General features: G+C 35.8%; 1 protein-coding gene across 3 annotated transcripts in view; it reads left to right on the forward strand.

Annotated features, from left to right (window-relative positions):
• The window catches only part of DNAH14 (dynein axonemal heavy chain 14), a 376,422-nt gene that overhangs the window by 13,120 nt on the left and 348,337 nt on the right, over positions 1 to 14,965 (forward strand). For 2 of the 3 annotated variants that reach the window (XM_074385258.1, XM_074385259.1), the window contains exons 4-6: positions 3,773 to 3,877; positions 8,673 to 8,803; positions 11,304 to 11,456. In XM_074385258.1, the coding sequence (XP_074241359.1) occupies positions 3,773 to 3,877; positions 8,673 to 8,803; positions 11,304 to 11,456 (389 nt within the window). Of the gene's footprint in view, positions 1 to 3,772; positions 3,878 to 8,672; positions 8,804 to 11,303; positions 11,457 to 12,917; positions 13,034 to 14,965 lie in introns of all 3 variants that reach the window. The other variant, XM_074385260.1, reaches the window with a different exon arrangement.

The following is a 14,965-nucleotide window of genomic DNA, read 5'->3' on the forward strand; positions in this document are numbered from 1 at the left end:
GAAAAGTTGCAAGGAGTTAATATGAGGATTTCTGTTTTTCAGAGGTAGCTCTGGCTGTATATTGATTGGAGGGGAGCAAAAATTGATATAGGGAGACCATTTAGGAGGTTGTAGATATACTGAAGGTAGAATTATCAGTTATGGTGATGGTGAGAGAGAAGGAGATGTCAAAGATGGTACTTACACTTTTGGCTTGCTTAAAATAATGAATGGCGGTCCCATTCACTAAGATGGGAAGTTTTAAAAAAAGGTTAGGGGTTTAGAAGAAGGATCATGAATTCAATTTTGGACATGTTGAATTTGGAGTACCTTTGACACATCCCAGTGATGTCTAGAAGGCAATTAAATATGTGTGTCAGGAGCTCAGAGAAGTTAGAGAGCTGAGGTGATATATTTGGGAGTAATCATGCATGGAAGTTTAAGCCATGGCCATGGAAGAGATTGATTAGGTAGAATGTATAAAGTGAGACTAAAACAGGGCCAAGGAAATGTAGCAATTACGAGCCTGGAAAAAGACAGCTGCAGAGGACATGGGATTGGTCAGAGTTAAGTTGAATAGGGTGACAAGAAAGAGAAAGAGTGTGTGGTATCACAGGACTCAAAGGAAACAATTGTATCAAAAGGTGAAGGAGTAGTCTAAAGTATCAGATAACACTGGTAAGTAAAATCAGGACTAGAAAATGTCCATTGAATTTACTGACCTCAAGATTATGGTCATGGGAGTGCTATTTTTGTGTCCTTCCAAAGCCAGACTGGAGTGGATTAAGTAATGGATAGTACGTGAGGAAATAGAATTAGTGACTATATGCAACTCTTTATAGAGAAGTTTAGCTGTGAAGAAAGGCAGATATAGACTGATAACCAGAGGGAGCTGTGGTTTTATTTGAGGTAGGAGCTACTTGGATATGCAAAAGAAAAGAGGAGTGGTTAATAATGTAGGCATGGAGAGATGGGATCTAAACAAAATGTGGAAAGGATTGGTCTTGGATGAGAGGAAAACCAGACCTCCTTTACCAAGTCAGGAGTGCAGGAGGGAAAGATGGGTGCACATGTGGGTTGCTTCATTTGTTTGAAAATGGCAAGTTAAAGGAATTCCCATTGATGCTTTTTATGTTCCCTGGGAAGTAGGCATTGAGATCATTTAGAGGAGAGACTAAAAGGTAAAGGTTTAGAGATTTGAGGAGCATGGAGAAAATTTGAAATGAGTCATTGAAAAGGAAGAAGAGCAAGTTAAGCAGACAGACAGTAGGATTCTTGATGTGTGTTCAGATTCATTTGTGGTTAATTAAAATGAATTTTGGGGCTTACCAATCCACTTAGGGCCTCTCTCTAACAGCACTGGGATGTGCAGATGTAAGCACAGAGAACACATAGAGCTGGTATTATCCAGGGCTGGTGTTTTGCCAAACAGGTGAGGCCAACAGAAAGAGGGTGTTTGTTAGCAAGAGTGCTGTGGAAAGACAACATAATATAAGCTGGATAAAGGGAAAGGTGAAATAAAATAGAGGGATGATGGATTGTAAGAAAGTAGTGGGGCAATGGACTAGAGGCCCTGATGAGCTTAAAGAATGGTCATGTTGGGAGAATTAAACAAGCTGGGAGGATGGAGGGCAAGTGATGACAAGCACTGTTATGTAGTTGGGAATGTGGTTGGTTGATGTAGGGCGTTGGGAGAACACCTAGAAAATGGGGGAGGAGAGCACAGCCTTAGACAGGTCTTAATTCATGAACACTGAAGTCATTTATGTGATGGCAGATTTAGCATGGAGAAAGTTGGTTCTCCCTAGAGCCAGAGTTCCAGATTGAGTGACCAGGCAATTGGTACTTATCAATGAAGAGGAGAAGAATATAGTGTAGTCAAAAGCATGAGCTTAAAAGGAATAGGATTTTAATTTTAATTCTTAAAGAAACAGGGCAAGTTATAATGATTTGGGAGTGGTGAATGGAGAGTAAGGAGTATTAAACAAGCTCACTTTCCAATCTTGAGGCATAAGGAGTGTGGAAATATAAACAGCCCCTAACCAGAGGGTCACAGGTCAGTAATGCCATAGGAAAAACAAGGTTTCAACTAAGGTAGAGAGGTTGAAGAAATTCTTGGACTAGAGGTTAAAGACAGGAAAGTGTTCACAACTACTTCACCAATCTTTCTTTCTTTCTTTCTTTTTTTTTTTGTTTGAGACGGAGTTTCGCTCTTGTTACCCAGGCTGGAGTGCAGTGGCACGATCTCGGCTCACCGCAACCTCCGCCTCCTGGGCTCAGGCAATTCTCCTGCCTCAGCCTCCTGAGTAGCTGGGATTACAGGCACGTGCCACCATGCCCAGCTAATTTTTTGTATTTTTAATAGAGACGGGGTTTCACCATGTTGACCAGGATGGTCTCGATCTCTTGACCTCGTGATCCACCCGCCTCGGCCTCCCAAAGTACTGGGATTACAGGCTTCAGCCACCGCGCCCGGCCACCTTCACCAATCTTTCTACTAATGCCCACATATTTTCACTGTGATCTCCTCAACAATCCTCGTTTTCTTATCTTTCTCTCATCCCCAGCCACCCTCCTTCTCATTACCCCATGGTTGAAAGCCTTACCATCATTCAACAGTTTGGAACAGAAGTCTCTGGTCTCCTCTGATTATACAAGTGGAAAATTATCTCTGTCTTCCGAATTAGGACTATTGGTTGAAATAAAACTTAACTGTTTATTTCATTGTACCCCTTTATTTTGTTTGTAATTATTGTGTCTTTTGCCTTACTAAATTATAGCACAATGCCTTGCACTACAGAAATATTTGTTAAATGAATAAGAACAAGAAAATATGTTTCTTTCTTAAAAACTTTTTTTTTTTTTTTGAGACGGAGTTTCGCTCTTGTTACCCAGGCTGGAGTGCAATGGCGCGATCTCGGCTCACTGCAACCTCCGCCTCCTGGGGTCAGGCAATTCTTCTGCCTCAGCCTCCTGAGTAGCTGGGATTACAGGCACGCGCCACCATGCCCAGCTAATTTTTTGCACTTTTAGTAGAGACGGGGTTTCACCATGTTGACCAGGATGGTCTCGATCTCTCGACCTCATGATCCACCCGCCTCGGCCTCCCAAAGTGCTGGGATTACAGGCTTGAGCCACCGCGCCCGGCTTAAAAACTCTATTTTTAATATTTTCCCCATTCTTCTATGTGTTAAATCTTATCAATTAGGTAAGCCATAGACAAAATAAGAAATAGACTTTTTGTTACTTTTCTGTATTTATATCTAAATATTTTCTCTGCTCAGTTATCAAATTACACTTAATAAAAAGGGTCCTCTTCAGTATTTATTTCATGTGAGGATTCACTCTCTAAAGATTTAGTATAGTATTCAAAACCACAATTACTTTTGTATCAGCCTAATAATAAAGTTAACTAACATTTACCTTTGTAAGCACTTACTGTGTGCTTTAAGTGTATTGACTAATTTAACTCTTGTAACAACCTGTGAGGTTCTTACTATGACAATTCTCATTTCAAAGGCAAGGGAAACAAGGCAGATAGGTAACTTACAAAGTAAATCACGTGACTATGAGTATTAAAGCTTGTATATCAGCTTGGAACCCAGGTAGTGGGATTCAACCTGTCCTCTTAACTACCATGCTATACTGCCTTATATAATCATTAACTGTATTGTTGGGTATGTGGGATTACTATGGTATTATTTATAGCTCACACTAGTTATTTAGTTTATAATGGTTTTATTTTTAGATTACCTTAAAGAAAGTATAACTCAACAACATATGCTTTCTCCAGGACCAGCTTCTCTTAAGGAGAAAGGGAAATCAAGAGGAAAGAAGGAGCAAACTCATGCTTGTCCAAAAGTTAGGAAAGCCAGGCCTGTGTCATATGATAGAACAGGTATGTGGTATCACTGAACCAGATTGCTTAGAAATCACTACTTTTTCTGATTATTCTGTGGTTTGTGTGCCTATATTGGACTCTGACTTTAGAAAAAAACAGTCTTACTGAATTTTATGTGTTTGGTTTCTTAAAGGATTATTAAAATGCTTTTAAAACATTTTGAAAATCTAAAATATGTTAAAAATTGACAGACTGTTTAATGACTGTTATTAATTAAGAGCAGTCTCTGAAGTCTGTGATTTTAGAACGATAAATAATACAAACTGTAGGGTTTAATACATACAACTGTAGTAAACTTGATGATTTCATTTTATTTAATAGTTTTATGCCTTTGATAAAGAGTTTAAATCTCAAGTAGTTTATTTAAATAGATTTTCTTCCACTAACATCTTCTAGTTTATATTTTCTCTATACCTGAAACTATTCTTGATATTAATATTTTAAGTTTTATGAGAAAAAGGAAACTTTTCTGTTTTTCACTGAAACACCATGGTGCAGAGCTGGATTTATCATAAAACTATTGAAGCTTAAGCTTCAAGGCCCCTCACTCACATAGGCTTCATCCTTTCTTTAAACAGATATCCTCAAACTTATAAATACTTCATATAGCACAAAACCTGCATGAACGTGGTGGTGTTCATGCCCTTGTATAATCCTTTCCCCCTGAATGTGAAAAGGACCTGTGGCTGCTTCTAACTAATAGGTGATGGGCTGTCACTGCTGTGATTATATTATGTTATCCAAGACTCCAACTTACTAGTGGACTTGTTCTAGAGTCTCTCTCCTTTGCTGGCTTTAAAGAAGCAAGCTGCTGTGACTCCAATGACAAGGAAATTTTTCCAACAACCTGAGGGAGCTTGGAAGCAGTCTTTTCCCAGTAGAGCCTCCAAACGAGAATTTATTCCCAACCAACACCTTGATTACAGCCTTTGAGATTTTAAGGAGAGGATCCAGTTAAGCTGTATCCAGACTGACCCACAGAAACCGTGAGATAGTAAATGTATATTGTTTGAAGCCACTAAATTTGCAGTAATTTATTATGCATTGTATTCGTTTGTTCTCACACTGCTTTGAAGAAATACCTGAGACCACGTATTTTATAAAGAAAAGAGGTTTAATTCACTCACAGTTCTGCATTGCTGGGGAGGCCTCAGAAAACTTACAATCATGGTGGAAGGCAAAGGAGAAGCAGGCACCTTCTTCACAGGGTGGCAGGATGGTGTGAGTTCAAGCAAAGGAAATGCTAGATGCTTATAAAATCATAATATCTCATGAAACTATCATGAGAACAACATGGGAGAAACCACCACCATGATCCAGCTTTTCCACCCGGTTCCACCCTTGACACATGGGGATTATGGGGATTACAATTCAAGGTGAGATTTGGGTGGGGACACAAAGCCAAACCATGTCATGCATCCAGAAAACTGGTACAGTGGCTTTATGCAACAAATGTTGCTATGCATTAAGAATTCTTAGTATTTTGTTGCATTGTCCTTTAGTGTTTTGAACTTGGCATGTAGTATAAGAAAGGACAACAACAGGCTTAATGGCTGCTAAATAAATAAAATTCTAATTCTTAACTGATTGCATTTCTTTAATTTGCTTCCCTCATTTAGCTTTTATAAATCCATGAATACATAAAGTGATAAAGACCTAAGTATTTAGCATTTTTTAAAGATTTTAAACAATTATTAAAAATTTCAAATAAGCAATATAGAGAAAATAATTTAGCATTCATGTACTCATTACCAGGATTTAACAACATTTTGTCGTTTTTTACAAAAAGGAAGTTATAGGCAGAATTCTAATATGTCCTCCAGTGTTCCTACCCTCTGGTGTACATGCTTTGTATAATTCCTTCCCCTTAAGCAGAAGCAGAACCTGTGAATATGATGGATTGTCACTCCCATGCTTTTACGTTATTTTATATGGCAAAAAGGATTTTCAGATGTATGTAAGGACTTTAATCAGTTGACTTTAAATTTATCAAGAGAGACTATTGTGGCCAAGCCTGACCTAATCAGATAAGCCCTTAAAAGACCAGAAGCAGTAGCACAGCCCCTCTCAATGCCTTTGAAAGAACAAACTGCCATATTGTAGAGAGGGTCACATGGCAAGAACGCTAAAGGTAGCTGAGAACTGAACCCAGCCAACTACCAAGAAAATGGGGACCTCAGTCACATAGCCATAGGAAATGAATTCCACCCCTAACAACCTGAGGGAGCTTGGAAGCACTCTTTTCCCAGTAGAGCCTCCAAATGAGAATTCAAATGAGGGGTTTGGAAGCAAGTCTTTGACTAGCCCAGCCTCTAGATAAGGGGCATGGTTAGCTGACACTTTGATTTCAGCCGTCCTAGACCCTGAGTAGAGGAACCAACCAAAAATTTGCCGGACTCCTTACCTTGTTTCTTTTTAGTAAGCATTCTTGATTCTGTCATGAACTAATTTTTTTTAGAAAAATGTTTTCTTTCCAGCTTTTTGAAAGTTGCGTGTTTCTTGTATTTTACTGTTTATTCTGAAAAAGGTTCTTTGTTGTATTTGCTGAAATTGCCTCCATTTTCCAACAGTCTTTATCAGATCTATTGAATCTGCCAAATCACACTCAAAAATGGAAGTGCTAATTTATTATATACTTTTACAATATTGCACAGGGGGAATACCCTTGCCAATAGTTGATATTTTCCAATTTTAAATTTTTTGCCAGTCTGAGTGAGATACGTATTTTCATTTTATTTTAGTTTGTAATTCTATGATTACTAATGACATTGAATACTTTTTCATATGTTTATGAGCCATTTATCTTTTCCTGTTAATTTTTTGTTCATCTTTCTATCAAAATATTTCTTATTGATTGCTAAGAATTCTTGAAATATTTAGAATATTAATCTCTAGCCTGTTATATAGGTTATAAATATCTTAAAAAATTTTTTTAAATTATATTTTAAGTGTGTGCATGGCGACTTTTCTTGTAAGTTGCTAAGTTTGAACAAGTCAAATTGATCATTGTTTTCCTTTTTTTTTTTTTTTTTTGAGACGGAGTTTCGCTCTTGTTACCCATGCTGGAGTGCAATGGCGCGATCTCGGCTCACCGCAACCTCCGCCTCCTGGGTTCAGGCAATTCTCCTGCCTCAGCCTCCTGAGTAGCTGGGATTACAGGCACGCGCCACCATGCCCAGCTAATTTTTTGTATTTTTAGTAGAGACAGGGTTTCACCATGTTGACCAGGATGGTTTTGATCTCTTGACCTTGTGATCCACCTGCCTCGGCCTCCCAAAGTGCTGGGATTACAGGCTTGAGACACCGCGCCCGGCCATTGTTTTCCTTTTAACGTGCTTTGAATATTTTTCAGGAATCCTTCACTACCCCAGGTTTATAAACATATTCTCCTATATTTTCTTCTATTTCTATAATTTGTTTTTTCACATTAAAGCTCCAATCCATCTATAATTTACACTTGCATGTAACTGCACATTTTTTCCAAATAGCTAACCACTTTTGTATTATGATTTATTGAATAGTTAATCCTTCTTCTGTTGATTTGAATTATTTTTCACCTATTAGATTGTCTTATAAACATAGTTATATTTCAAGACTCTAATTTGTTCTACTTCTCTGCTTTTCTATGTCAATACCACACTATTTTAATTTCTATAAGGTATACATTTTTATATCTGGGTCTATAATGTTACTTATCCTATTGTTGGACATACACAGTTTGTACCATATGCTTAATACTAATTTTCAGTACCTCAACTAGGTCACAAAATGTAAAGAGGGACTCACTCTTAGAGTCACGCAAGTGCCTCATCCTAGTCATAATACTATCTTATACAAGAGCTCAAGTCTCATTTAATCCTTAGCAAAGAAGTTGTTTTAGTCAGATGCTGTTTGTAATTTCTAGAGGGCAGAAATAATAACTTCTTAGCATGGCTTTTTGTATACTTCTCCCATTATTTGTTCCATCAAGAAAAGAAGTTTAAGAGCCATCTAGACAACCTGTATAGCATGGTGAATAAAGCCAAGAAAAGAGAGTCTTTCAAGAAGGAGAGGATTGTTAACTGTCAGCTAAGAGATTAAGGGAGAGATACTGAAAGGTGTTTGTGGGATGAGTATCCTTAGGAAAAATATTTCCATTCCACACTGTCATCCCTGCTTTTCTGATCCAATTTCCCCTATCCTAGCTTAGGCATTTATTAAGAAAAGCCTTGTAACTGGCTCCTATTCCTAGTCTCTTGCTTACTACCTGTGTAATTATGAGTTAGGTCTTTCATGACATCTTTCTTAAATGGATAAATATTATTCCCTCTTTTCAACTTCTTTTAAAACTGAATTTTAAGCTATATTTTCTCCTCTAATTATATAATCTTCATGAATACTTTAAGTTACCATTTAAATTTTTTCTCTATATAGAAATATCTGGGGGAGGCCGAGGCGGGCGGATCACAAGGTCAACAGATGGAGAACATCCTGGCCAACATAGTGAAATCCTGTCTCAACTTAAAAAAAAAAAAAAAAAAAAGCCGGGTGCGGTGGTGCATGCCTGTAGTCTCAGCTACTCAGAAGGCTGAGGCAGGAGAATTGCCTGAAACTGGAAAACGGAGGTTGCAGTGAGCCAGATTGCACCACTGCACTCCAGCCTGGTGTTAGAGCAAGACTCTGTCTCAAAAAAAAAAAAAAAAAAAAAGGAAGGAAGAAAAGAAAGATTTGGAATATTATGCATTATCCTTAAGTGATGCCCACATTTCCACATTTGCATTTATATTGGATTTTTTAAAATGTTCTTTACCAGAACCAGAAGATGATGATGTGATAAGAAATATTATTAGGCTACGAGATAAGCTTGGTTGGCAAACTATATTACCACAGCACAGTTTGAAATATGGAAGTTCCAAAATTGCAGTTCAGAAGATTACTTTAAAGGTATTGTTCTATTTTATTTCATTTTGATCTTTAAAAATCAATATTGAAATTATATTTTAATTTTTATTTTATGTCAGATATGTCAAAATCAAACATGTTAATATCAAATTACAATTATTATTTTAGGGTAAATGCAAAAGTATTTGATGTAATTTCATTTTATTTGTTTAAGAAATGGAAAATATATAAAGCATATAAACTTTAAGTCTATAACACATCAAAATGTTGTGCCTGTCCCCTCTTACCACTTTCTCTGAGTGAGTCCCCAGGAAATGGGTAAAATCTGCCTGAAACTTGAGTCTACTTTCTGGTTTCTGTGTATCACTTTTTCTGTGATTTAAGAAGAAATTTTAAGGTAACATAGCATTCTATTCGTCTCACTCTCTAACTCCCTGGTACTTGATTTTCTATCTCATCTGCTCTGTATTTCCTTATGCTATTCATTTTTTTTCTTACCCATTAGCCTCTTTCTTCAGAGAAATTTTAGCTTGTCCAAGGTCACATGACCAGAGGGTAGAATCTGTGATAAGAACTAAGGTGTGTGTCCTGGGACCTCATTTATTACAGGTGCTGCAAGATTGAACAGGTTCATATCTCCCTACTTTTAGATAGGGAATTCTCAAAATATGTTCCCAGGCAAGCAACGCTGGAATCACCTTAGAACTTATTAGAAATACATATTCTCATCTGTACCCATAGACCCACTGAATCAGAAACCTTGGGATGTGGAGCCTAGCAATCTGTATTTTATTAAGCTCTCCACATAATTCTAATGCACAATTAAGAACCACTCCTCCCCACTAAGGATCAGCAGACTTTTTCTAAAGATGACCAGATAATAAATATTTTAGATTTCACAACTATTCAACTCTGTCACTGTAGTACCAAGGCATTAATAGATAATGCACACATAAATGGATGTGACTGTGTTCCAATAAAAATTTATTTACAAAAACAGGCACCTGGCCCTCTCTACACTGTTACCATGAAGATAAATGGTTTTTTGATCATTTTTCAGAGTCAACAATGTGAAGGAAAGTATATGTGAAATAGAATCAGATTCACCTAGTTTTGAATCTCTACACACTCACTGTGTTATCTTAGACAAGTTCCTAACCTCTTGAGCTTTAGTTTTTTTGACCTTAAAATTGAGATAATAATAGTTACTTTGGAGGACTGAAGATTAAATATATGCCATGGTACCTGGCAGGTAATGGGTACAGTAGTTTAAAAACAAAACCAAACCATAGATGTACATGAGTTCCTTGGACTCTCAAGTAAAGTGAATTTCATTTGTATGTGAGGAAAGGATTGAGAATATGATAAAACACTTGTTTTCAATTGAAAAAATAATTTAGTTGGAACATATTATTCTTAGGTTTCTATAATTTGATTTTTAATTATATATATGATCCATTCGGCATATTTGTATCTATACTGTTTCTTAGTAACATTGTGAAACCTAATTTAGAACATAAATGACTCAAATAGCCAAATAACTATTAAAAAGGCCATGCGGTATACAAATCATCATTTAGAGCTCATTTATTTCCTGTTATTTGCAGTTTTTAAACTTGTTTTTGTGAGTTTAATATAGATTATATCAGAAGCTGAAAGAAAGTGAAATAGCTAAAACAATTGAGAAGAAACAAGCAACCTTCAAGGAAGACAGAATTTTAAAAAGTGTAAAACCGGATCCAAAATTTAAATATACAGTGATTGGAAACCATTTAGTTACACAATTAAATAGCTTCTGAGGACTACTAAATAGTAAATGCTTTTTTCATGCTAAAATTTAATTACTTAGAAAAGACTAAAACTTTCTTATAATTTTAGAATTTTTTTTCAATAAAAGTTGACAGTTTCAAGAAAGTTTTGTTTTAAAGCTAAAAGAAATAAATTTTACTTAAAATTTTTCTTAATGCGGAATGGCTGATTTTTCAATGCCAAGTATTGAAGAGGCATTATAGTTTATTGCAATAGCTCCGAATATGGGTTTAGAGTCAGACTTGGATTCACATCTCTACTTTGCCATTTCCTGAATTTGTGACTTTTCTCAAATTACCTAACTTATCAAAATACTCATTTTTAAAAAATTTGAAAAACAGGGTTTTTCTGTGTCACTCAGACTGGAGCCACAATGGTGTGATTAAAGCTCCCTGCAGCTTCAAGTGATCTCATCTTAGCCTCCTGAGTAGTTGGGATTATAGATGTGAGCCACCTCACTCAATTCCATCTAAATATTAATTTCTGCATTTGTTTAATGAATTAAGGATTCTTTTTTAGGGATGGAAATTACATATTACATATATTAAATCTTGCATAAGATTGATCTTGTTGAACATTCTTTAGACACAATTTGATGTTAGCTTTCTCCAAATATTCTTATTTTTAATCTGTATTAAAATTGTTTCAATTTACTGGTTAATCTGTTCAGCCATTGTATTAATTTTTTAATTTAGTCAAATTAATTAAATTTGTTTATTTTTTAAAATCCCAGAAACCTTTGGAAGATGATGGAGAATTTGTATATTGCCTTCCTCGGAAAAATCCTAAATCCCTTTACAATCCATACGATCTTCAGGTAGTCTCAGCTCATACAGCTAAACATTGCAAAGAATTTTGGATTATTACTGCTTCATTTATCTCAAAGGTAATGTTTAATGTCTGTTTTAAGCTTTCATAATTATACAAAAATATTATCTAGTGTAGAATTTAATTGCATACATTTATCTTTGTATTTCACAGATACTTGGTCATTTGTGGAACAGTTTATGTATAAGAATCTCCTCGGGAGAATGTTATTTAAAAGTGAAGTTTTTTCTTTTGTGTAGAGATTTAGGTTTGAAGATTCAACTTTAAGAAATTTTTCATCTCTCAAATACTTTGTTAATACTTGGTATAATTTTTTAAAGGAAGAACTGGCATTTGCTGGGATAATGGAAACTATAACAATAAAGAAAAGAATACTCTTTATTGGCACATTTGTCAGAAACTTTACTACCAGATATAGAAATCCCCCTTTTTAACTCTTACATCGCATTTTGATATTTATCACAAGTTGAAAATACAAAATACTTGTTTTAATGATTTGTTTAATGTCTGTCTGCCTTTTTCTGCCCTGCCAGCCTCCCAGCTAAAATGAACTCTATGCACGGGCAGGATCACATCTTTGTATGAGGTAGATCTGTATGTGCAGATACAGAAATATCTCTGCAGAAGTTGGAGGAACAACTAAATTTATATAAATATACACATAGGTACACATGTGTTGATTAAAATATGCATACTTTTATATCTGGAAGAAATTTTTAAAAAATAGTAGCATTCAAATAGGGGAGGGGGACTCATGGGAAGTGAGAGAACTCCTTGATGAAAGGCATGTAGTATTCAAATGTCAAAATAGGATATGTGGGTAGTGAGAGTATAAGTCACTTTGGACTACCGCCTCTCTGTAGCTAAAATCAGCTTCATAAATACTATAGAAAATGTAAAAATTATGGGACTCAAATTTGAACAGCTATTTGTGAAAAGCGTCTTAGGGTCAGAAGGAAGTTTCTCGTATCTTCTCTCTGTTGGAGCATAAGAAATAGCATTAGAGCCGGGCGCGGTGGCTCAAGCCTGTAATCCCAGCACTTTGGGAGGCCGAGGCGGGTAGATCACGAGGTCGAGAGATCGAGACCATCCTGGTCAACATGGTGAAACCTCGTCTCTACTAAAAATACAAAAAATTAGCTGGGCATGGTGGCACGTGCCTGTAATCCCAGCTACTCAGGAGGCTGAGGCAGGAGAATTGCCTGAACCCAGGAGGCGGAGGTTCTGGTGAGCCGAGATTGAGCCATTGCACTCCAGCCTGGGTAGCAAGAGCGAAACTCCGTCTCAAAAAAAAAAAAAAAAAAAAAAAGAAATAGCATTAGAAAATGGCAGGTATAGAAGCAGTTTGTTGAGGGAAAACAAATTTGGGTGTAGATGAAGTGGCTGAGGATTCATACATAGAAAAAGCTTACTTATAAAGGCAAGAAGTTATTAGCCAAATACAGCCTTTCTTAATTTCTTGAAAATTGTACATATTTTTTAAAGAAATAAAATCATGCTTTTGTGCTTTATTTTGTAGGTTATTAATATAGTTGGTAGTATAAAGGAAGTAGAACTCATACCTACTTTGGAATGGCTATCAGAAAGAAGACATTACTACTTATTACGGCAGTTCAAGATATTTTCTGGTTTCCGGTGAGGTGAAAGAAAATGAAACCAATTTTTTGTAGCTTGATCCTGTTGAAGGAGCAGTTGCCTGAGTGACATCTGGGTTCTGCTACAGTAATATCAGTAGAACATAGTACTGATTCCTTTATCTAAAAAAATTTTTATGGAACACTGCATTTCCTTTGTAACTTATGAAGAAATGCCAAGAATTTTGGCATTTAAGAAGGATTTTTCCTTTCAGAATTAATAAAGCGTTCGTTACCTGTAACTTATGAGGAAATGCTATTATGTTACCCATAACTTACGAGGTATGGGGTGTTCTATAAAAACTTTTTTAGATAAAGGAAGCTTACTCTTTTCAGTATTAAAACTCTTAGTCTTTTTGGGTAAATATTGTAAAAATATTTTATAGTCAAGCAAACTTAAATAGACCCTGCAGTTGACCCTGGAACAATGGAAGAGTTAGGGGCCCTGATCATCTACACAGTTGAGTATAACTTTTGACTCTACCCAAACTTTGCTGTTAATACTAATAGCCTACTGTTGACAAGAAGCTTTATCAGTAACATAATCAATTAACGTATTTTGTCTGGTAGATACATACTGCATTCTTATGATAAAGTAAGTTAGTAGAAAGAAAAAGTTAAGAAAATCATAAGGGAAAGAAAATAAATTTACTACTTGTTAAATGTTAGTAGATCATAATAAAGTTCTTCACCCTTATCATTTTCACATTGAGTAGGCAGAGGAAGAGGAGGAAAAGGAGAGGTTAGTTTTGCTGTCTCAAGAGTGGTAGTTGTGGAAGAAAATATACATGTAGATGAACCTGTGCAGTTTGAGTCAACTTTATGTTGACCTGAGTTTACCTTGTTTTCTGTGCATATGTTTATTTACATGAATATTTATTGAGAGTATGTTAAGAACTAGGCATTATTCTAGATGCTGGAATATTGTATTGAACAAATCAAACAGTTCTGCTGCATTCAAATAATTTATATCATAGTGGGTGAGAAATAATAAAAAACATGCCAATATGCAAAATACTGGGTGGAGAGTAAATGTAGGTGAAGGAAAAATAAAACAGAGTAAGGGAGCTGAGGGCAGTTTGTTGATTCAAGTTCATGATTAAACATTTATTTAGTTCTAACGTACATTACATTATATTACATTACATCGCATCACATCAGGATTCCTGAGACTGATTCTTCACAAAGTAGTTCCAGATTGTTCTTTTAGTGTTTGTATCTAGTTCTATAATTTTCTTGTTTCTTCTCTAATGTCTGCCTTTTCTTGTGATATGTTATTGTCCGCTGGGGACTAGGAAAACAGATAAATAATATTTTAAATTGTTTAATATGTAAATAGCTTAAATAACTAAGGACCTGAGAAAGTTTTTTTTTTTTTTTTTTTTTTTTTTTTGGTAAGAGAAGAAGGATTTTGTGAGAGAGAAATTAATTATTGAATAAATGTTATGTACGTATTTTGTTTCACTGGTGTAAGAACTGGAGATAGAACTATGAAAAAATATACAAGGTTTCTGTTCCTATAGAACTTATATTCTAATGGAGGGAGATAGATAATAAATAGGTAAATAAATAAGATAATTTCAGACAGTGATGAGACCTAGAAATATGACAAAACAGAGAAATAGAGATGTGAGTGTGTGCACTGCTGCTTTAGATAGGATGGTCAGAGATGGAGCATTGGAGCAGAGACCTAAATGATGAAAAAGAGACAGCCATGTGGATCTCCAGATGGAGAATATAGCAAGTTCCAAAGTTGTGAAGCAGAAACAAGTCGAATATGGATTTGACAGTAGAAGTGGTGTTCCTGGAATGTTGAAGTTGGTAGGAAATGCTGCTGGTTCTGTTACTTTCTGGGACCTGACACTTGGAGTGTAGGTTACTCAGTAGCAGTTCCTAGAAGTTTCTCATCAAAGATATGTGATAATTGCATCCC

This window comes from Saimiri boliviensis, chromosome 14 (assembly GCF_048565385.1).
Source record: "Saimiri boliviensis isolate mSaiBol1 chromosome 14, mSaiBol1.pri, whole genome shotgun sequence".
Lineage (NCBI taxonomy): Eukaryota > Metazoa > Chordata > Mammalia > Primates > Cebidae > Saimiri > Saimiri boliviensis.